This window comes from Carcharodon carcharias, chromosome 2 (assembly GCF_017639515.1).
Source record: "Carcharodon carcharias isolate sCarCar2 chromosome 2, sCarCar2.pri, whole genome shotgun sequence".
NCBI classification, from domain to species: domain Eukaryota; kingdom Metazoa; phylum Chordata; class Chondrichthyes; order Lamniformes; family Lamnidae; genus Carcharodon; species Carcharodon carcharias.
In genome coordinates, this window is record NC_054468.1 from 172,570,236 (window position 1) to 172,592,139 (window position 21,904).

The 21,904-nt window shown below is 41.1% G+C and overlaps 1 protein-coding gene across 7 annotated transcripts in view; it reads left to right on the forward strand.

The window, feature by feature from the left end:
• LOC121292611 (girdin-like) overlaps positions 1–21,904 on the forward strand; it is a 334,505-nt gene that overhangs the window by 232,366 nt on the left and 80,235 nt on the right. For all 7 annotated transcript variants that reach the window (XM_041214804.1, XM_041214830.1, XM_041214822.1 and 4 more), the window contains exons 21-23: positions 270–413; positions 5,608–5,794; positions 15,526–15,671. In XM_041214804.1, coding sequence (XP_041070738.1) covers positions 270–413; positions 5,608–5,794; positions 15,526–15,671 — 477 coding nt within the window. The remainder of the gene's footprint in view (positions 1–269; positions 414–5,607; positions 5,795–15,525; positions 15,672–21,904) is intronic.

Here is a 21,904-nt window from a genome sequence, read left to right on the forward strand (position 1 = left end):
AGGCTTATTCAAGCAATCTAGTGTTATCTTGATATGACAGGTCAGGGGAATAAGCACTTTGATGCATTGTGCTTTCATTCCATAAACATTCCCATTGTCTATTTCTGTACTAGTATATTCTGTTGTAAGTGGAAGTTTTTTTTTCTCAACCTTACAAGACGTAGTTCTTCTGTCTTTTAAAATACCATATGTGTTCCCTGTAATTTGGTATAGAATGGATTTTTTTCATATTATGATGAAACTTGATTCCAATTAAATTGTGTGCACAGGTATAATGAGCTGTTGAAGCAAAAAGCCCAACTGGAGGAGTTGGAGACAATTTTGAAAAAAGAACAGGAGAAGATGCATCATGAGGTTGAAGAACATGACACCATGGTGCACGAGTACCAGAAAATTTGTAATGAAAATGAGAGGTTGGTGGAGGCATTGGAAATTTTGCATATTGGTGTTTTTTTCCAATTATAGCACCACTCCTTGGTCTTTTCCTGTGATGTCCTACAGCCTGACCTACTAGCACTGAAGAAGGTGCAAAATGAAAATAACAAGAACATTACCAGAACTGAGGGCTTAGAACTATCATGAGAACTGAACAAGTTAGGGTTATTTTCTCGAGGAAGTGATGGGGTGGATTGATAGAAGTCTTTAAAATAATGATGAGGTTTCATAGAAACATTTTCTTTATGTCTGCTCTATGTGTGGGAAGTCTAAAACTAGGGGTCACAAATATGAAGAATTCAGAAGAAATGTCTTTCCCCAGAGAATGTGAAACTTACTACCACATGGAATAATTGAGAGGCATAGCATAGATACCTTTAAGGGGATGCTCAATAAAGTACATGGGGAATGGGGAAAAAGGAATAGAAGAATATGTAGCTGGGGTTAGATGAAGTAGGGTGGAAAGACACTTGTGAAGAGCATAAACACTAGCATAAGATCATCTGTACCATTTGTTTCTGTGCTGTAAATTCTTCTTAAATTTAGACGTTTTATTGTCACTGTCAATACTGCTCCATTTTGTCTGATAGGAAGCAAGTAAGTGTTTGTGTCTGTATGCTAACATTTACTTGGCTAATTAGACATGAACAACTTTCCCAGTGGCTGAATCACCCTTTGGGAGTATCCAAATCTAAATGAGAGTTGTGACTGACAGGCACAAAGACAGGAATTTTGAATAGGAGTTTTAATTTACTTATTTTGTTTTGCAAGAGAGGGGCTAGAGAGTGTATTTTACTAATGGCGAGAGAATAGGAGCAATGGAAGAGCAAGGGATTTAGATATCAATATACACAAGTCATTAAAAGCTAGTGCACAGATCCAAGAATGTGATCAAAAAGACTGATGGATTGTTGACTTTTTATCTCAAGGGGATTGGAATACAAAATTGTGAAAGTAATGCTTCAGTTGTAGAGTTGTTTTAATCAGATCTCATCTGGAGTGCTACATTCATTTAGGGCAGGAAAGATGTATTACCCTTAGAGGGTATTCTCCACAATTAAACCAGGGCCTAAAGGGTTAAATTAAGTGGACATTGCATAAACTTGGGTAATAGTCCCTTGAGTTTAGGATTTTGAGAGTGATCTAGTTGAGGTATTTAAAATGACAAGGGGATTTGATAGGTAGATACAGTGGAACAATTTTCCCTGATGGGAATGGAGAGCAAGGAAGGCATCATTTTAAATTGGAGCAAGGTTATTGTGGAGTGTAATCAGCATTTTTTCATACATTGGATAGTTGAAATCTGGAACACTTGCCCATTCACCCCTCCACCAAAAAAAGTCTGCAGATGCTAAGTGAATTGAAATTTTCAAGACTGGGTCAGGAACCTGACTGCCCGTTCAGTTCCAGGTCCCAACTCTGCAAGGCATGTTCCATACACGCCCGCCTGGATTTTTAAAAGGCCAGGCCAATTAATGGCAGGGAACAGGGCTTGTTGCCCAGTTAGGAATGGCAGACAGGCTCCTGAGATTGGAAAGCCAGTGGGAGGCCCTCCAGCACTTGGTGATTGATGGCCGAGATGGGAGCTGCAGATGTGAATGCAGAGAGAGTGAGAAATGAAGGTAAGTTTATTTTTAATTTTTAAAAAGTTGCACCTGCCTGGCCATGATCTTGGATGGGTGAGTCGACAGCGATTATGGGTCCAGGGGAGGGTTCCTCCCATGATCCGTTGTGCCCCCTTGATTTCGGCCCTGACCCACTTAAAAATTCCAGCCAAGATTAGTAGATTTTTGTTAGATAAGGTTCTCAAGGCATGTGGAGAAAAGACAGGGAAATTGAGTAGAAGAACAGATCAGCCACTATCTAATTAAATGGCAGGACCGGCTTGAGGGGCTGAATGGTCCACTTCTGTTCCTAAATGCCAAACATATGGGAGGAGAACATGGGCAAGAAAATTCTGGGAGGAGTATAGGAGTTGTCAAAAAGGTGGAGAAGCTGGGGCTGTTCTTGAGAAGAAAAATCTGAGAGGATATATGATCGAGGTATTCAACATCATTCGGGGTCTGAATAGAGTAGATAGGGAGAAACTGTTCCCTTTGGTGAAAGGATTGAGAACAAGAGGGCTCTGACTTAAGGTAATTAGCAAAAGAAGCAATGGCAACATGAGGAAAAGCTTAATGTATTGAGTGGTTAGGATCTGGAATGCGCAGCCTGAGTGTATGCTGGAGCCAGATTCAATCATGGCATTCAAAACAGATTTGAATCATTATTTGAGAAGGGAAAATGTGCAGGGCTATGGAGAAAATATGGGGCAGTGCCACGAGGTGAAGTGCTCTTGCAGAGAGCCAACACAGACAAGATGGGCAAAATGGCCTCCTATTATGTAACCATTCTATGAAAAAGAGCTCTAGATGATCTCAATACTGAAAAATTTTAGCAAACTTGAGAGTTGTTTGAAAGGATGGCCTTGAGGAATATGAATTTGAAAATATGAAAAAGTTGAAATGTTAAATAGTTTCTCAACATATTTATTGAAGTGGATAAGAAAAAAAACTGCTTAACTATTTTTGTATTAGATCCAGTATATTAAGATTTTTGAAATTATTTTGATAGATAAATAAATGGACTTTGGATCAAATAACATACAGGGTGCTGAAGGAGATCCAGGAAAGAAATTTGTGGGCTACTGATAATTGTTTGGAAAGAATCATTAGGTACTGGTTGAGGTTCTGAAGGACTGAAAGCAAAAAAACATATCCACATTAAAAAGGGATGATTGAATGGATCCAATGCAGTTGCAAGTCATTGGCCTAATCTCAATAGAATAATGGAGATTATCCTAAGAGCTAACTAGAGAAGTATCTGTGTAACAAAATCTTAATATTAGAATGCCAAAATGGATTTAGAAGAGAAAAATTCTACTTAATAATATTTCCGTTATTTCTTTGAGGATAAAATATTCAAACCTATAGCAGTGTTTAGAATCTGAGAAACTTTTGATACTTCTTTTGAAAGACTTCGAATTAGGCCAAATGTTACTGGAGTTCAAGATATAAATGGAATGGATAAGTTGTTAGTTAAAATAGGATAGAAGAAAGAAAGAAGTTTCCATTTATATATCACCTTTCACAACCTCAGCAAGTCCCAAAGCACATTATAGCCAATGAAGTTCTTATGAAGTGTAGTCACTGCTGTAATGTAGAAAATATAGCAACCAAAATGCACATAGCAAGCTAATACAAATATGTAACATGAATTTGTTAAGTCAGAGTAAAGGGGAGGTTGTTAAGTAAAGTAGATATTGGGTAATTTTGAATCCCTGTACACAAACAGCCTAGATATTGAAATAAAATGTAAGCTTAAAGTTTCACATTTGTTATTGTAGTAAATGTGAAATGAACCTAAAGATTTTGAGAAGGGTTTAGATTAATTAAAGCAATTGGACAGACATGGCAAATTAAATTAAACACTGATAAATGAGTACAAGATTTATGAAAAATTGTGCTAAAGCTACACAATTAATTGGATTGAATTGGCAATGTGAGATTTAGAAAGCAATCTGAGTTCAATGTTTAGACAATGTGGCAAAAACAATTTAAAAGCTGATGGGGTACTAGGACATATAACTGGAGGAGTAATATATATGGGCTGAAGTTTACATTGCCGCTGGTGGGTTGGCAGGTATAAGGGGAATGTAAAATTGGGCACAATGCCAGGGTGCTGTTCCCAGCACCTGCCCACCCTGTCATAATTTTATGCAGGTCAGGGGAAGCATCGGGTGGCCTGTCTGTTGACCAATTGAGGCCTTTGAGTGGCCACTTAAGGGCCTCTTCCTGCCCAACTGCAATTTTTCCCATGGTGGGCAGAGGCCTCACCAAGTGTGAAGCCCGGCAGCTTTTACTACTCAGGCTTATAGTGAGCAAAAGTAAGGTACCTCCCTTTCGGGCTCCCTGGGCCCATCGAAGTCCTTCACGCCACCTTACCTCAGTGTCAGCCTCCAGTGATGATCTTCACTGGGGACTGAATGCAATCTCAGCTGTGGCATTGCTGGAACAGAGAGCTGCCGGTCACTTGAGTGGCCAGCAGCTCTCGGAGGTGGGACTTTGTTCCCAGGTGGTTCTGTTTTAAATTGCTGCAGCACAAACCAGGGGAAGGAGGAGCATGGGGACCCTGGCGCATTAAATTTCACCCTATGTCTGCAACATGTGTATACCTATACATCCCAGGGATCTTTACAGGTAAGAGAAGAGATAATATGCTATGAGAGAAAATGATGAGATGAATTAACTCATGGATTTGGGGAGGATTTGACAGTTGGAAATAGAAGTGGAGATTGGAGGTCTTTAGAGAGAGAGTTCCAGAGAGTAGGTGATTGGTGAGGGTGGTGTTGCAGGGTCATGTTAGTCAGGACATCAAAATAAACTCACTAGTCTACTACTTCGGTTGACATTGTGGAAGTTTTCCTTGCGCCTAATCCAAGAATGTAAGAAATAAGAGCAGGAGAAAACGATACAGCTTGTCGAACCTGTTCTGCCACTCAATATGATCAAGGCTGATCTTGGGCTTCAGTTGCACTTTACTGTCCATTTCTCTTGAAATCCTGAGACACCAAATATCTGTCTATCTCGGCCTTAAATATATTCATTGATGGTGCACCCACAACCCCTTGGGGTAGAGAATTCTAAAGGTTCACGACCCTTTGATGAAGACATTTCTCCTCATGTAAGCCCTAAATAATCGGCCCCTTATCTTGAAACTGTGCCCCTTTGTTCTAGATTCTCCAGGCAGGGGAAACAAGTATTTACCCTGTTAAACACCTTCAAAATCTTCAATGTTTTTGTTTGCAAAACAACATGTCATACAATGTAATACTCCTTTATTGCTATACTGACTTGTTACCCTGGATCATGTGCTCAAGCCCTGGAGAAAAACATGAATCCACAACCTTCTGATTCAGACTTTACAATTATAATCACTTGTTAAATTGACTGCCAGCATTGAGAGTTAGAAAGGAGCTGTTACAATGAAAATCAGGGCTCTTGGAGGAAGAACCTTTGATGGGATGAAGTGTGCTTTCTTATCTTTGACTTTTCTTTTTACGTTCTGCTTTATTCCTTATAGTTTGCAAAGAGGTAGCTCTACAAGAAATTAAGTATTTATTTCTCTTTGAAGGTTGAACCAAATATACAACCACTTGTTAAAGGAGAATGAAGAATTGCAGTTGGACCACAAAAATCTAAAAAGTTTACTGAATGTTGCCAAGCTAGATCATACACGATTGGAAGCTGAGTTTGCAAACCTGAAGGAACGATACCAACAGTTGGATATTACTTCCACTAAACTAAACAACCAATGTGAGGTGGGTGTGAATTCTTTAAGCTTTCCTAATTGATTGGGATAGGCATCAAAAAAAGCAGCTTTGGTATTATATACAATACCCCTCCCCTGTGCAAAGTTGTGGTTTAGATGGAACATACTAAAAATATCTGTTTAAAACATAAAATCTGTTCCCATTAATTAACACTTTACCCAAGACCAAATAAAAATTTAAAAAAACAGAAGGGATGCAATTGTTGCAAGTCTTTATTTAAAGAATCTTAACAAGGAATTAAAGATGAGCTTCGTAAGTAATTCAGTGAGGTTTGCTCCAGTAATGGAGTTGTAACATTTTGGTCTTCTAATGCTACTGAAGAAGATGGGAGAAGACAAAAAATTGTGGTCAAAATGGGGAAGAGTTTCGGGAGTGCACCAAAAACCATTTTCTTAATACATTGCAGGTCCAGCAAAGAAAGATCGAAGTTAACCATGATATGTTTTCTCAGATGAAGCTGTTTTTTAATCTCTTAGAATCATAGAATGATTATGGCACAGAAGGAGACCATTCAGCCCATTTAGCCCATGCTGGCTCTCTGAAGCAATCCAATCAGTCCCATTTGCCCATTGCATCCCCTAAGCCCTGTAAGTTTATTTCCTTCAGATGCCATCCAATTTCCTTTTGAAATCATTCATCGTCCCTTCTTCCAGAATCTTTGTAAGCAGCGAATTCTAGTTCATTATTGCTCGCTGCGTCAAAAAGTTATTCCTCCTTAGCTGATGGTACAAGGACTAGGGGACAAAGATGTAAGATTTTGGCCAAGGGACTCGGGGGGCTAAGTGAGGAAGAACTTTTTAACACAGCGAGTGGTAATGACCTGGAACTCATTGCCCACGGGGGTGGCAGAAGGGGGAAAGAATCAATGATTTCAGAAGGAAATTGGATGGACATTTAAAGGAAATAAACTTGCAGGACTACAGGAATCAAGCAGAGGAGTGGGATTGACTGGATTGTTCCACAGGGAGCTAGCATTGACTCAGTGCACCAAGTGACCTGCTTCTGTGCCCTAAATAACTTTGATGCCCTCCCCCCGCCCCCATCACCACCACCGCATCTCTTGCCCACAATCTTAATTCTTGTCCTCTGATCCTTGTACCATCAGCAAATGACAACAGCTATTCATTGTCTACCTTATCTAAAACTGTCATAATCTTATACATGTCTATCAAATCTCTTCCCAATCTTCTTTACTCCAAGGAGAACAACCCCAGCTTCTCTAACGTTGTAGCTAAAATCCGACATCCCTGGAACCATTCTGTTAAATCTCTTCATGCATCCTCTCAAGGACCCTCATATCCTTCCTAAACTGTGGTGACTATAGCCGGAATCTTCCAATCTGAAGTCTTAAGTTCGGTAGCAGGCACGAAAGTGGAAGTGATTTCCACTGGGGGGAGAGAGGGGGCACAGGATGATCATGTGCAGTCTTGTGCTGTCCCGTTCATTAAATATGCATCCACAATGAGCTCACTCTTTCTTGCAATAGGTGCGGGCAGTAAGTCAATATCCCGCCATTACCTCATGGGGTCAAAGGTCTGGGCACCATATTTATAGGGCACCCGGCTAGCTTGCAATATCTCTTCCACCTTTGACCGGCCATTGCTCCACCATTCTCCGCTAACCCTTCCTCCCTCCCTTGGTCACCCTCCATGCAACTTACATTGCAATCACCTGGTCTTAAGCATAGGCTGGCATTTACCGTTGCTCCCTAAAGAGGACAATACAGCGGCAGTTCACTCTTTCATCTTGAAAGAAGTCTATCGCACCAAGTGCATGCCATTTACGTGCAGCCATAAAAGTGAACATTCTAATTTTTCTTTTAATTTGGGGAACTTAATTCTGGTAAGGTGGCCTTTTAAAGAGCATGCATGACTTGCTAATGCTTGCAAAAGAGCATCCCGACATTGCTTGTCAGGAAACTTGACCTCCAGTTAAAGTTCTGAGAACTTAATTCCTAAAGTTCATCTTGCCACCGGGAAACTGGTTTTTGGCCCCACGTGAAATTAAGTTCCCCTACCTGCCGATCGTCCTGTTGGCGGGACTAGAAGATTCTGCCGCATGACTGGACGCAGTACAGCTAAATGGCACAGTTATAAAAAGTGTTCAGGGACAGAAGGAGCTGGGTATTCATGTGCATTGATCATTGAAGGTGGCAGAATATATTGACAAAATAGTTAGTGAAGCAGATAGGAGCTTAGGCTTTATAAATAGAGGTATTGAGTACCAGAGCAGAGAACATTTACTGACCCTGAGTAAAACTGTGCAATTTAGTCTGTATTGCCTCTCTGTCTCTTCTGCCAAAGTGGATCACCTCACACTTCACTTATGTAGCATGACAGAATTAAAGTTGTCTGAACTGTACCAAATCTTAGATGAAACTCAATACCCCAAAATTGTAGAAAAGTAGGGGACAAAAGGGAGGAAGGAATTTAAAGCAATCACAATCACTGAAGAAAAAGTACTAGGGAAACTAATGGCTGACAAGGCCCCTGGACCTGATGGCCAGTATCCTAGGGTTTTAAAAGAAGTGGCTGCAGAGGTAATGGATGCATTGGTTGTAATCTTCCAAAATTCCCTGGATTCTGAAAAGGTCCCAGCACATTGGAAAACCGCAAATGTAACACCACTAAAGGTGGGAAGCAGAAAGCGGGGAACTATATACCAGGGGAAATGCTAGAATCCATTATTAAGGAGGTAGTAGCAGGACATTTAGAGAATCATGATACCATCAGGCAAAGCCAGCATGGTTTTGTGAAAGGGAAGTTATGTTTGACAATCTTATTAGAGTTCTATGAGGATGTAGCAAGCAGGGTGGATAAAGTGGAACTTGTAGAAGTGGTGTATTTGTATTTCCAAAAGGCATTCGATTAGGTACCACATAAAAAGGTTACTGCAGAAGGTAAGAGTTCATGGCATTGGTGTTATATTGGTATGGATAGAGGATTGGCTAACGAACAGAAAGCGGAGTTGGGATAAATGTTCAATATCGGGTTGGTAAACTGTAACTAGTGGAAGTACCACAGGGATCAGTGTTGGGCTTTTCAACTATTTATGCTCTGCACCAGTGACTTGGGGGACTGACTTCATTGTAGCCAAATTTACTGATGACACAAAAATATTTAGCAGTGCAAGTTGTGAGAAGGATGCGCAGAGCCTGTTAAGTGAGTGGGCAAAAATTTGGCAGATGTAGACTAATGTGAGATTGCCCACTTTGGCAGGAATAGAAAAGGCAGAATATTATTTAAATGGAGAGAGACTGCAGGAAACTGAGTGTCCTTGTACATGAATCACAAAAAAGTATGGAAGTCATGATGAGACTGCACCAAGAGTACTGCCAATGCTTTTGGGCCAGGATTTTCCCCTTGGCGATTTGGGAGCAGGGCCCAGTCGGCAAAGGGGAAAATGACGCGGGATGACGTCGAGAGGAATCCCTGACGTCATCCCAGGCCATTTAAATTTTTAGGAAGGCAGGCGGACAGCGAAATCAGCTGTCTGCCTGCCAACCTGTCAATGGCCAATTGAGGCCATTGACAGGCTAGTTAAAATAATTAAAGACCTGCCCGTCCAACTTTAAGGCTCCAGCGGGCTTCAGATTATTGATGAAACTTCATCCACTGGTGGGATGAAGTTTCATGTCCGTATGGTAAAGAATTAATAAAGCGTATGTGTTCTTTATTAACATGTCCCATCTCGTGTGACATTGTCTCATGAGGGGGACATGTTAATAATTTTTTAATGTTTCTATTTTTAATGTTTTTGACACTGTCAGTATTCTCCCTGAGACAGGACTTTGCCTCAAGAAGAAGTGCGCTCTTCTGCACGCATGCGTGAAAGAGGGCACTTTGACAGCTGGGGATTCCCCCCCGCACAGGAAGCACATAGCGCTTCCTGTCGGGGATGCTGCTGGGCGGGCCTTAATTGGCCCACCCACTTAAAATGGCGGTGGGCTCCATTTCAGCAGCGTGGGTCAGCTGCCCACCCGCTGCCAAGCCGGTGGGGCCCGCACGCCATCCAAAGGCAAAATTCTGCCCTTGGTCTTTTACTTAAGAACAGATATTCTTTCATTGGAAGCAGTTCAGAGAAGGTTGATTCCTGGGATGAAGAGGTTGATTTATGAGGAGAGATTAAGCAATTTGGGCCTATACCCATTAGAGTTTAGAAGAACGAGAGGTGATCTTATTGAAACATATAAAATCCTGAGGGGCTTGACAGAGTGGATGCTGAGAGGATGTTTCCCCTTGTGGGGGAGTCTAGAACTAGGGGACACAGTTTAAAAGTTAGGGGTCTCCTGTTTATGATGGAGATGAAAAGGATTTTTTTTTTTTTCTGAGGGTCGTTGATCTGTGGAATTCTCTTCCCCAGAGAGCAGTGGATGCTGGCTCATTGAATATATTCAAGGCTGAGTTAGATGGATCTTCGACCGACAAGGGAGTCAAAGGTTATGGGGGTGGGGGGTGCGGCCAGACAGTTATGTGGAGGTGAAGCCACAATCCAATCAGCCATGAATGACCAGAGCAGGCTCGAGCAGCTGAATGGTCTACTGCTCCTAGTTCTTGTGTTCCTCAGAAACTGAAGCAGTCCATTCCCACATGCAGCAAGACCTGGACAACATTCAGGCTTGGACTAATAAGTGGCAAGTAACATTGGTGCCACACAGGTGACAGGCAATCACCATCTCCAACAAGAGAGAATCTAATCATCTCCCCTTGACATTCTCCAGAGCATGTCCACCATCTACAAGGCATAAGTCAGAAATGTGATGGAATACTCTCCACTTGCCTGGATCACTTGCCTGGATGAGTGTGGCATCAACACTCAAGAAGCTTGACACCATTTAGACAAAGCAGCCTTCTTAATTGGCAACCCTTCCACCACCTTAAGCATTTACTCCTACCACCGCCGATGCACAGTAGCAGCAGTTCGTACCACCTATGAGATGCACTGCAGCTATTTGCCCAATTTCCTTCAACAGTACCTTCCAAACTCATGACCTCTACCAGCTAGAAGGAGAAGGGCAGCAGATACATGGGGACAACACGACCTACAAGCTCCCCTCCAAGCTACACACTATCCTGACCTGGAAGTATATTGTTGTTCCTTCCATGTTGCTGGGTCAAAAACCTGACGCTCCCTTCTTTACAACACTGTGTGGGTGTACCTATACCAGATGGATTGCAGCGGTTCAAGAAAGCATTATGGCCTTCTCAAGAGCAACTAGGGATGAGCAACAAATTCTTGCCTTGTTAAGTGTGCTTACCTCCCATGAAAGCGTTTTTAAAAAGTAAATATCCGGAAGTTGCAGTGAGTGATATACCTCTCCTCTGCTGTTGCGGTCCCCCCAATAGATTCAGCACTGAGCTGACTGTAATGGCTTCGACTTAGTGGGAACTAGTGACCAAAGTCAGCAGAACAAGATAGGGTTGGTACATTCAGGACTAAGTGAATTTTTAACAATGTGATAAGTAACAACCTCTCCGGTCCTAAAACAATTAATTTTATAAATGTTGAGACTCATTATCTCACAAGATTAGTGTTAATATTGGAGACCTAAAAAAAATTTTTTTCTCACTTTTCCTGCCTGTTTACCTCTCTCTCTCTCAACCTTATCTGTTTTCCTCGAGCTTTATTTCACTTTGGGAACTCATCATCGAGATCGAATGCGAGTCGCGAGCCTCCATGATTGCCGTTGGAACTTTACATGAGTGGGGCCCCTAATTGGCCTCCATCACATTCACGTCCAATTAAGGATAGCTGGCAGGAGTCCAAACGAGGCCTTGCAACACTGGATGGTCAGGCAAGCCTATGTGCGCCTCAGAATGGAGGCTCTCTTAGAAATCTGTTGAAAGTGTAAAATTAAAGCAGGCCCAATGCTGTTAAAGCCATCAGTGTGGAGTGGAAACCCTTCCACAGGATTGGTTCTGTCTGTGACCTTTTCATACTAGCAGCTCAATTACTGGGCCAGTGAAAGAAGGCACTGATTATCCTCTGGGGATTTTGGGAGCCTGCCTTCAAGATGCTGCTGGCTTCTAATCTCAGCAGGGGGCTGGTCCCATGCTGGGGAACATGGTGTTGGTGTCTGAAAATTGCCCCCAGTGGGGTATTAATTGACCTAACTGACTTACCACCTCCACTGGTGGGTTTTGTTTCCCGTGGCAGCTTGCCACTGGAAAAATCATCTGGAGGCAGGACGGCCCCAAAGGGATTTTTTATTTATTTCCTGGCCTCCTCACAACACCTTTATACAAACCAGCAGTGTAAAGCAAGAAACATAAATCATGTACAGAATTGCCTGCAGGAAAATGCAGCCACATGTGTCTCAGTGAGAACTCTTCACTCTGGTTTGCGTTTCCTGCTCAAAGATGCCACAGATCACCTGTAGAGGCCGGCACATTGAATCAGATGCCAAATTGGAGCAAGTCTGCACTCTAACGCCCGCAAAATCTTGGTGGCCACCTGTCAACATGGTGAACAGGAAATGTTGTTCCTTCACCACTGACCACAAAATCTGGGAAATGTATATCGAAAAGAGCACTGGTCCCAACATTAACCCTTGGAGGATCCCTCCAGTCTGAAAAGAACATGCTCACTATTACTTCCTGGCTTCTGTCCATTAGCCTATCTTGAATCCACACAACTTTTAATCCCATGGACAACCACTTTGCCAACAAGTCTATTATGTGGTACTTTATCAGACACTTTTTGAAACTGTATATACACAGCATCAACTACACTACCTTCAGCCATCTTCTCTGTTACTTCCTCACAGAATTCAATCAAGTTAGTCAAACGTGATTTGCTTTTAACAAATCCATGCTGACGTTATTGTTAATCTGTTAATTTCCAAATGCCAATTAATTTTATACCAAATTAACATCTTTAAACATTTCTCCATAACCAGCGTTAGGTTGGTGTGCAATTGCCCAATTTATCTCTCTTTGTCTTTTTTTGAATGGGGTATAACATTTGGCAATCCTCCACTCCTCTAGCACCATCCTGTATCTAAGGAGAATTAGAAGTGTGGCCAGATCAAATGCGATTTCCACCCTTACTTCACTCAGCACTGAGAGCACATCCCATCAGATTGGGGACGTTTTTACTTTGAATGCTATCAGCCCTTTTTGTAAACTATCTATTTTATGTATTGTTACCCAATCTGATTTCTCTACTACCTCTTCCCTTATTGTGACATTGGTAGCATCCTCTTCAGTGACGATGGATGCCAAGTACTCATTTAGTACCTCAGCCATGCCTTCCACCACCAGAAGGAAATCTTTTTGGTCTCTAATCAGTACCAGCTTTCCTTTAAACATCTTTTTACTATTTATATATTTATAAAATAATTTTATATTACTGCTCATCTATTTTCTTACACTCTCATTGCCCCAGCCCCACTTATTTCCTCTTTCAGCTTCGCCCTTTTTGTACTCAGCTTGATTCTCTACTAAATTATGAACCTGATATAACCTTTTTTGTTTCATTTCAATCTCTCTATCTTTAGTCAGCCTGGAAGCTCTAACTTAGAACACGCATTCTTTCCCTCTGGTGGAAATGTGTGTAGCCTTTGAAAATCTCCTGTTGCCCATTTACTGCTTTACCTGCCAAATTCTGATTCCAATCCAGCTGGGCCAGATCCTTTTTCAACTTGTGAAATTAACTATGCCCCTGTTAAATATTTAAATATTTGATTTTTCCTTGAATTTTATATATCTACTCTAAACCTAATAATATACTCTCCAACTGGAACATGCTTCTCTTGTCTCATTTCATTTATTAGAATTAGAACAAGCACAACTTCTTTCCTCATTGAGGTGGCAACATGCTGATAAAAAGCCCTCTTCTGAACATTTCAGGAATTCCTTCCCTTCTTTGCTCTTTATGCTGTTTTTTCCCATCTGTAGTAAGTAATAGAAATCACCGACTATCAGTACTCTAGAGTTCATGCCATCTTCCTGCATTGGCCTGCAAATTCGCTCCTCTATCTCTCTCCCACTATTTGGCCTACACTGTACACCCAGCAGCATAATAGCTTAATATTGTTCCTTAATTCTAACAAGAAAGTTCTTTCTTTGAACCCTCAAGTACATTATTGCTTTCTAGTGCTGTAACAGTATCTTTGATCAATACTCCCACCACCCCTTTTTTCCATCCCTATTTTTCCGGAATATATTGTAGTCCATTCCTCTCTTTGTTTAAGCCAGGTCTTCATTATTGCCACGATATTACAATCCAATGTGGCTACTTGTGCCTGCAACTTATCAACCTTACGTACCATGTCCCAGGCATTTATGCACATGCACTCTGAACCCATGCTGTCTGCCTCATGTTCCCATGTTTGAGCTCTCCTATTTCAGAACTACTCTTTGTTCTAGTTTGTTTTTGTCCCAGTCCTCTATGCACCTTGTATCACCTCTCTAATGCTTCATTCTCATGCTCCTTCCCCAGCTGGACCATTTTTAAACTCTTTCCCTCACAGCATTAGTTCAGCTCCCCACAAGGACCATTCGTCCCAGGCCTATTGAGGTGCAACCCACCATCTTGTACAGGTTGCCCTCTACCCCAGGATTGATTCCAGTACCCCAAAAACCTGAAGCCCTTCCTTGAAAATTATTTTTTCAGCAACACTTTAATCTATTATATCTTACTGCTGCAATATTCATTATCAGATAGCACTGAGAGTAATCTAGATATTGCTACTTTAGAAGTTTGCTCTTTTACTTCCTCCCTGCTTCTGAAATTCTTGTCCATTGGACCTCAATCCTTCCACCTACATGTTGGTCCAAACACTGACCAACAACTTCTGGCTGTTACCCATTGCCTTGCATGTGTTCTGCACCCAATCAGTGCTGTGTAAGTATTGGCCAGGAGAAATCACCTTTTCACTTTCATAGGGTCATGGGATTTTTTATATCCACCAGCGGGGTCAGTTGGGTCCATGGTTTAACACCTTATCTAAAAGATAAGCACTCCTAATTCCCTCAATTACATTGACATTGCCCAGGATTATGCACTCAAATCTATGAAGTGGAGCTGGATGATTTTCTGACTCTGAGGTGAGTGTGCTATCATTGAGTCACTGGTGATGCCCAAAGTTTCTGAAAGTGGCAAATTACTTGGTAAATTGCCAGTCAAATTTTGACAGAGCAGCACTTTAAGATTTGGGGGTTTCCTGTTCCAGCATTACCTCTCACAAAGTTAGTCATTATGGCATCATAAGAGGGCTCAGAAAAAAAAGATAATTTCAGGTATCTGAGAGCACTAAGTACAGCAATCTTCCCTGTTAATTTGCCTGTTGAAGCTAGTAAGGAGAATTATATACTTTAGTTGAATTCAGATCACACCACAATGCCCCCACAACCACTGCAATATAAGTTGTTTGGATGATTTCTTCTATTGTTCCTGCAGTAAATTTGAATTTCAGCAAAAGTACAATGATGAAACTGATAATCTCAGTGGAGGAATGGCTATTGACTTGAAATGTAAGATAATAGCCAATTTTTACTATTCTGTAGTCAGTTTTTGAGCTGCAGACAAAAATTCAGATGGTGTCTCTTGATTGATCTTTTGCCACTTTATAATTGGGAGGTATTTACGGTCAATAATGCACCTGCTGTTTTTTTTTATCCTTAATCGGAGCCTTGTCATTTGTCGAAGGGGTATGTCTGAAATTTTTTATCCTGTAATTTGCAAACATGTTACACCATGTTTTGGTTTTCATGCAGCTCCTGAGTCAATTAAAAGGGAATCTTGAGGAAGAAAACCGACATTTGCTAGACCAGATCCAGACATTAATGCTGCACAACAAGTCATTGTTAGAACAGAGCATGGAAAGTAAGGATCTATTCCATGTGGAGCAAAGACAGTATATGTAAGTAGAAAGAGAGAAGATAATTTCAATGTGATAATTAAAAACACTGCCTGCTTGTCACACTGAAAGGAACACATTGTCCTATTATCTTGTCACCAGGAGTGAAAAGTAAGACAGGTTTCCTGCTCTGCTGTCTTCAGTATGTTTCTCAAACGTGATCCATAATTTCCTTAAGTCTGGATCATCTACTAAAATGCTCCTTAAACCTTGAGTCTTCAGATCTTTATAAATAGAGAAAACGTTGTTTAATATGATCGCTGGTTAATAGAATCATATATTTTAAATTGAGGCTGTTAGTAAAGCTATTAGTGCACTCAGGATTGTTTAGCAAGTGCTGCCTAATCGCAGAATCGCATATAACATTAGACGTTTTGCTTTGGGTTTTGCAAGTATGGGCTGACTGAGAACGGTCTGTACTCAGCCTAGTAGGAACAGCTGGTTGTTTGATTTTGTTTGGACTTTTTTTTTGTTTGATTCAATCAACTAATCATATGGCCTAAGTACCTGACATCATACCACTAATGAAATTCAAACATGACGTTGCTCAGTTGGTTTGTAGGTAGAAAACTTCTTGGACTGACGGCAACGAGTAATGTTTCCAGTAACAGGTTGCTCAGTGCACTTCATTAATTTGCATCCTAATCCCAAATTATGATGGGATAACAACTTCATGAAGTATTAGGATATTCGGGACTGTAAGGGATAATGTGGGACTGGGGGAACAGTACTGCCCACATTGTGATGTAGAGAGAGTCACATGGGAGTAACAGTGTAGTAGTGAGTCTGGTACAAGTCAGCATGAAGATAGCACCTAATCAGGACTGTATCCTGTATATATGCACATAGTTATGTTATTAATAAACAATTGTTGTTCAACCATACAAACCCCTAGACCTCTTCATGAGACAACATACAATCTTACAACACTACATGCACTCAATGTTAAATGCTTTACAGAATCACAGAATTTTAACTGCACAGAAGGAGGCCATTCAGGCCTTCGTGTCTGTACCAGCTCTCCAAATGAGCATTGTGGCCTATTGCCATTGCTTTGCCTTTTCCCCGTACCCCCACACATTGTTTCTATTCAAATAATCATCTAATGCCCTCTAGAATGCCTTGATTGAACCTGCCTCCATCACGCTTCCAGGCCATGCATTCTAGACCCAAACCACTCATTGTGTGAAGAAGTTTTTTCTCATACTGCATTTTTTACTTTTGCAAATCACTTTAAATCTGTGCCATCTTGTTTTCATCCTTTTACAAGTGGGAACAGCCTCCTATCTACCCTGTCCAGCCCCCTCATGATTTTGAACATCTCCATCAAATCTCCTTTTAGCCACCTTCTCTCCAAGGAGAACAGCCCCAACCTTTCCAATCTATCTTCATAACTCAAGTTTCTCACCCCTAGAACCATTCTTGTAAACCTCTTCTGCACTCTCTCCAATGTGTTCACATCCTTCCTAAAATGTGGCGCCCAGAACTGTACACAGTACTCCAGTTGAGGTCTAATGTATGTCTTATATAAATTCAGCATAGCCTCCTTGCTTTTGTACTCTATGCCCCTATTAATAAAGTCCAGGATACTATATGTTTTAATAACTGCTCTCTCTACCTGTCCAAAAACCTTCAACGATCTATGCATATATATACCCAGGCCTTTCTGCTCCTGCAACCCCTTCAAAGTTTCACCCTTTATTTTATATTGTCTGTCCATGTTCTTCGTACCAAAATGTATCACCTCACACTTCTTCGCTGTGAACTTCATCTGCCACCTATTTGCCCACTTCACCAACTTGTCTATGTCCTTTTCAAGTTCTACACTGTACTCCTTGCAGTTTACAACAATCCCAAGCTTCGTATGATCTGCAAACTTTGAAATTTTCCCCCTGCACACCAAGATCTGGATCATTAATATATAATTAATATATAAAAGAAGATTGCAAGAGTTTTTTTAGATATATAAATGGTAAGAGAGAGGCAAAAGTGAACATTGGGCTGCTGGAAAATGATGCTGGAGAAGTAGTAGTAGGGAACAAAAAAATGGCGGAGGAACTGAATAGGTACTTTGCGTCAGTCTTCACGGTGGAAGACACGAGTAACATCCCCAAAGTTCAAGAGAGTCGGGGTGCAGAGGTGAGTCTGGTGTCCATTACCAAGGAGAAGGTGCTAGATAAACTGAAAGGTCTGAAGGTGGATAAATCACCTGGACCAGATAGATTACACCCCAGAGTTCTGAAGGAGATAGCTGAAGCGATAGTGGAGGCATTAGTGGTGATCTTTCAGGAATCACTCGAGTCAGGGAGGATCCCAGAGGACTGGAAAATTGCTAATGTAACCCCCCCCTGTTTAAGAAGGGAGTGAGGTAAAAGACGGGAAATTACTGGCCGATTAGCCTGACCCCGGTCGTTGGTAGGATTTTAGAGTCCATTATTAAGGATGAGATTTCAGAATACTTGGAAGTGCATGGTGAAATAGGGCAAAGTCAGCATGGTTTCATCAAGGGGAGGTCATGCCTAACAAATCTGTTAGAATTCTTTGAGGAGGTAACGGGTAGGTTAGACAAAGGAGAGTCAATGGATGTTATCTACTTGGATTTCCAGAAGGCCTTTGACAAGGTGCCGCACAGGAGGCTGCTCAGTGAGCCCATGGTGTTAGAGGCAAGGTACTAGCATGGATAGAAGATTGGCTGTCTGGCAGGAGGCAGAGAGTGGGGATAAGGGGATCCTTCTCAGGATGGAAGCCGGTGACTAGTGGAGTTCCGTAGGGGTCAGTGTTGGGACCACAACTTTTCAATTTATACATTAATGATCTAGATGAAGGAACTGAGGGCATCCTGGCTAAGTTTGCAGATGATACAAAGATAGGTGGAGGGACAGTATTGAGGAGTCAGGGAGGCTGCAGAAGGATTTGTACAGTTTAGGAGAATGGGCAAAGAAGTGGCAGATGGAATACAACGTGGGGAAGTGTGAGGTCATGCACTTCGGTAGGAAGAATAGAGGCATAGACTATTTTCTAATTGGGGAGAGAATTCAGAAATCTGAAGCGCAAAGGGACTTAGGAGTCCTAGTCCAGGATTCTCTTAAGGTTAACTTGCAGGTTGAGTTGGTAGTTAAGAAGACAAACGCAATGTTGGCATTTATTTTGAGAGGACTAGAATATAAAAGCAGGGATGTGCTGCTGAAGCTTTATAAGGCTCTGGTCAGACCACATTTAGAATATTGTGAGCAATTTTGGACCTCGTATCTCAGGAAGGATGTTCTGGCCCTGGAGAGGGTGCAGAGGAGGTTCACAAGAACGATCCCAGGAATGAAAGGCTTAACATATGAGAAACATTTGAGGACTCTGGGTCTATACTCGATGGAGTTTAGAAGGATGAGGGGGGATCTGATTGAAACTTACAGAATACTGAAAGGCCTGGATAGAGTGGACGTGGGGAAGATGTTTCCATTAGTAGGAGAGACTAGGTCCTGAGGGCACAGCCTCAGAGTAAAGGGAAGACCTTTTAGAACAGATGAGGAGAAACTTCTTTAGCCAGAGAGTGGTGAATCTATGGAATTCCACAGAAGGCTCTGGAGGCCAGGTCATTGAGTGTATTCAAAACTAAGATAGATAGGTTCTTGATTGGTAAGGGGATCAAAGGTTACAGGGAGAAGGTGGGAGAATGGGGTTGAGAAACTTATCAGCCATGATTGAATGGCAGGGCAGACTCGATGGGCCAAATGGCCTAATTTCTGCTCCTTTGTCTTATGGTCTCATACCAGGAAAAACAAGGGTCCCAATAACCGACCCCTGGGGAACTCCACTACGAACCTTCCCCCAGCCCAAAAAATATCCATTGACCATTACTCTCTGCTTCCTATTTTTCAGCCAATTTTATACCCACGTTGCTACTGTCCCTTTTATTCCATGAGCAATAACTTTTCTCATAAGTCTGTTGTGTGGCACTGTACCAAATGCCTTTTGAAAGTCCATGTACACCACATCAACAGCATTACCCTCATCTACCTTTTCTGTTACCTCTTCAAAAAAACTCCAAGTTAGTTAGAAACGATTTCCCCTTTAGAAATCCATGCTGGCTCTTTCTTATCAACCCATGTTTTTCTATGTGACTAATAATTCTATCCTGAATAATTGTTTCTAGAATCTTGCCCATGTCATGATGAGACATTAATGTCTATAATATTATTGGAAATTATTTTTTTAAGTAGAGTTCTAATGGGGTCTGTGTCTATGTATGTGTCTTAATTGGATTAAAGCCAGCTAGTCTCGGTGCTTCATTGTACAGTAGTTTTGAGATGTTAATTACAAAAACATAAGGAGGGTGGAAGGTAAAGCGTAACTTTGCATTTGTTAAAAGAAACCATTAAAAACTACGGGTGAAATCTTACACCTAGCTAGAAGATACCAAGCAATGTGTTTACTTTCTTTCAGCTTAATAAAATTGATGGGATGGAAGGATGTTACTGTTAGAAGAATTAAAGTCAAAAGCCTAGTGATACGATGGAAAATTTACATTAAAGAGAAAGATATGTATAAAGGAGTTTGTGTGTAAGGTGGAGGCATTTTGAGATCCAACAAGTATAAGAAGCCTCCAGCCTGTAAGCCTCAAGCTGCTGTCTGCAAGGGCCCAGAGCTGAAAGAAACTCATTTTGAATGTGACTGTTCAGGGTGTGATTTGCCAGGTGCCTGTTTAAATCTATAAGATTTACTGTTGCCTTAATGGGGGTGTAACTGTGAGTCAGATTAATTAGAGGATGTTTATAGTTATTATATTAGTAATTTTATAGATGTATGTAAGTGTTTACAATCTTTCTTCTATTAATAAATGTTTAATTTAGTTTTATAAAAAATCTCTTGAGACTCAGTGATCTTATTAGTACTTGAGTTCAAAGCCTGCATTTCGAAACATACAAATTGCTAACATGAGTTATAGCAGTTGTTTCAAGTTTTACGCTTGGGTTTTGAACAACTCAGCCTTTACCATCGGCTGTGTCATAATACCCACGACTGAAGTTAAACTGACTGGTCTGTAATTGCTGGGCTTGTCCTTACAACCTTTAAGTTCTACATTTCCTTTCATGTACATCAAGTTTATGCACGTGTACATTATCGTCATGGAGGTAGAAGGAATTGCGTGGCATTAAATGTATAACATAAGAATGTTCCGTGCAGGTTCTTGGCATTCTTCTATGTGGTTGGTACAAGGTTATAATTTCAAATTACCTTTTTGAGTGTTAGTTGGGATTTATGTAAGTACAGAATTTAATAGAAAGATGATGAAATGGGCTTATTAGTTAGCTTTTCTTTGTGCATAACTGACTTTCTAGCTTTTCAACCTTTCTTCACAAAGTACTGTTAGGAGGCTTTGGAGAAAAAGTAACTGTTAGTGCCTAGTTCATAGGATCATAAAATGTCTATTACACAGGCAGAGGCCATTCAGCTTAGATTGTCGATGCCAGCTGAAAATGAGCAATCCAGCCTAATCCCACTTTCCAGCTCTTGGTCCATAGCCCTGTAGGTTTCAACCCTTCAGGTGAATATCAAAGTATTTTCTTAATATAATGAAGTTTTCTGTTTCTACCACCTTTTCAGGCAGTGGGTTCTAGCCTCCAACACCCTCTGTGTAAAGAATTTTCCTCAACTCCCCTCTAATCATTCTGCCAATTACTTCAAATCTATAATCTTGGTACTGCCCTCTCCGCTCATGGACTTAGGTCCTTCCTATCTACCCTTATTTAAGTCCCTCATAATTTTATACACTTCAAATAAATCTTCTGTCAGACTCTTCAATTCCAAATGTGAGGGAGTCTATGTTTTTAAACTAAAACAGGTACTGAACTGAAAAGAGATCAGAAAGAGAAACAGAACAGGTAAACATAGAAAGGAAAGTGATCTTCCCAGTTTCTAAGGAAATAAAAACATAGTGAGGTTTGGAAATCAAATTTTCTGGCAAACTGAACCTGCTTAAAAGATATAAAAGGATACAGATCAGTCCAGGCTGGCAGCAGCAGTTAATGAATCTACTGCTAATGAGTGGTACTGGCAAGCTGAAAAAGACCGAAGAAGAAAGAATCCAGAAGCTGAGAATAAGATGCTGCAGCTGTTTCTGTTCCTTGAAGATAACATTGGTGGATCTAACCCATCCAGACTGAGTTGAGCAAGTTCTCCAGACATGTGCCATTTGTACCCAAGGAATTGGATTGATTGTGCGCCGCTGTCAGCTGGGGATT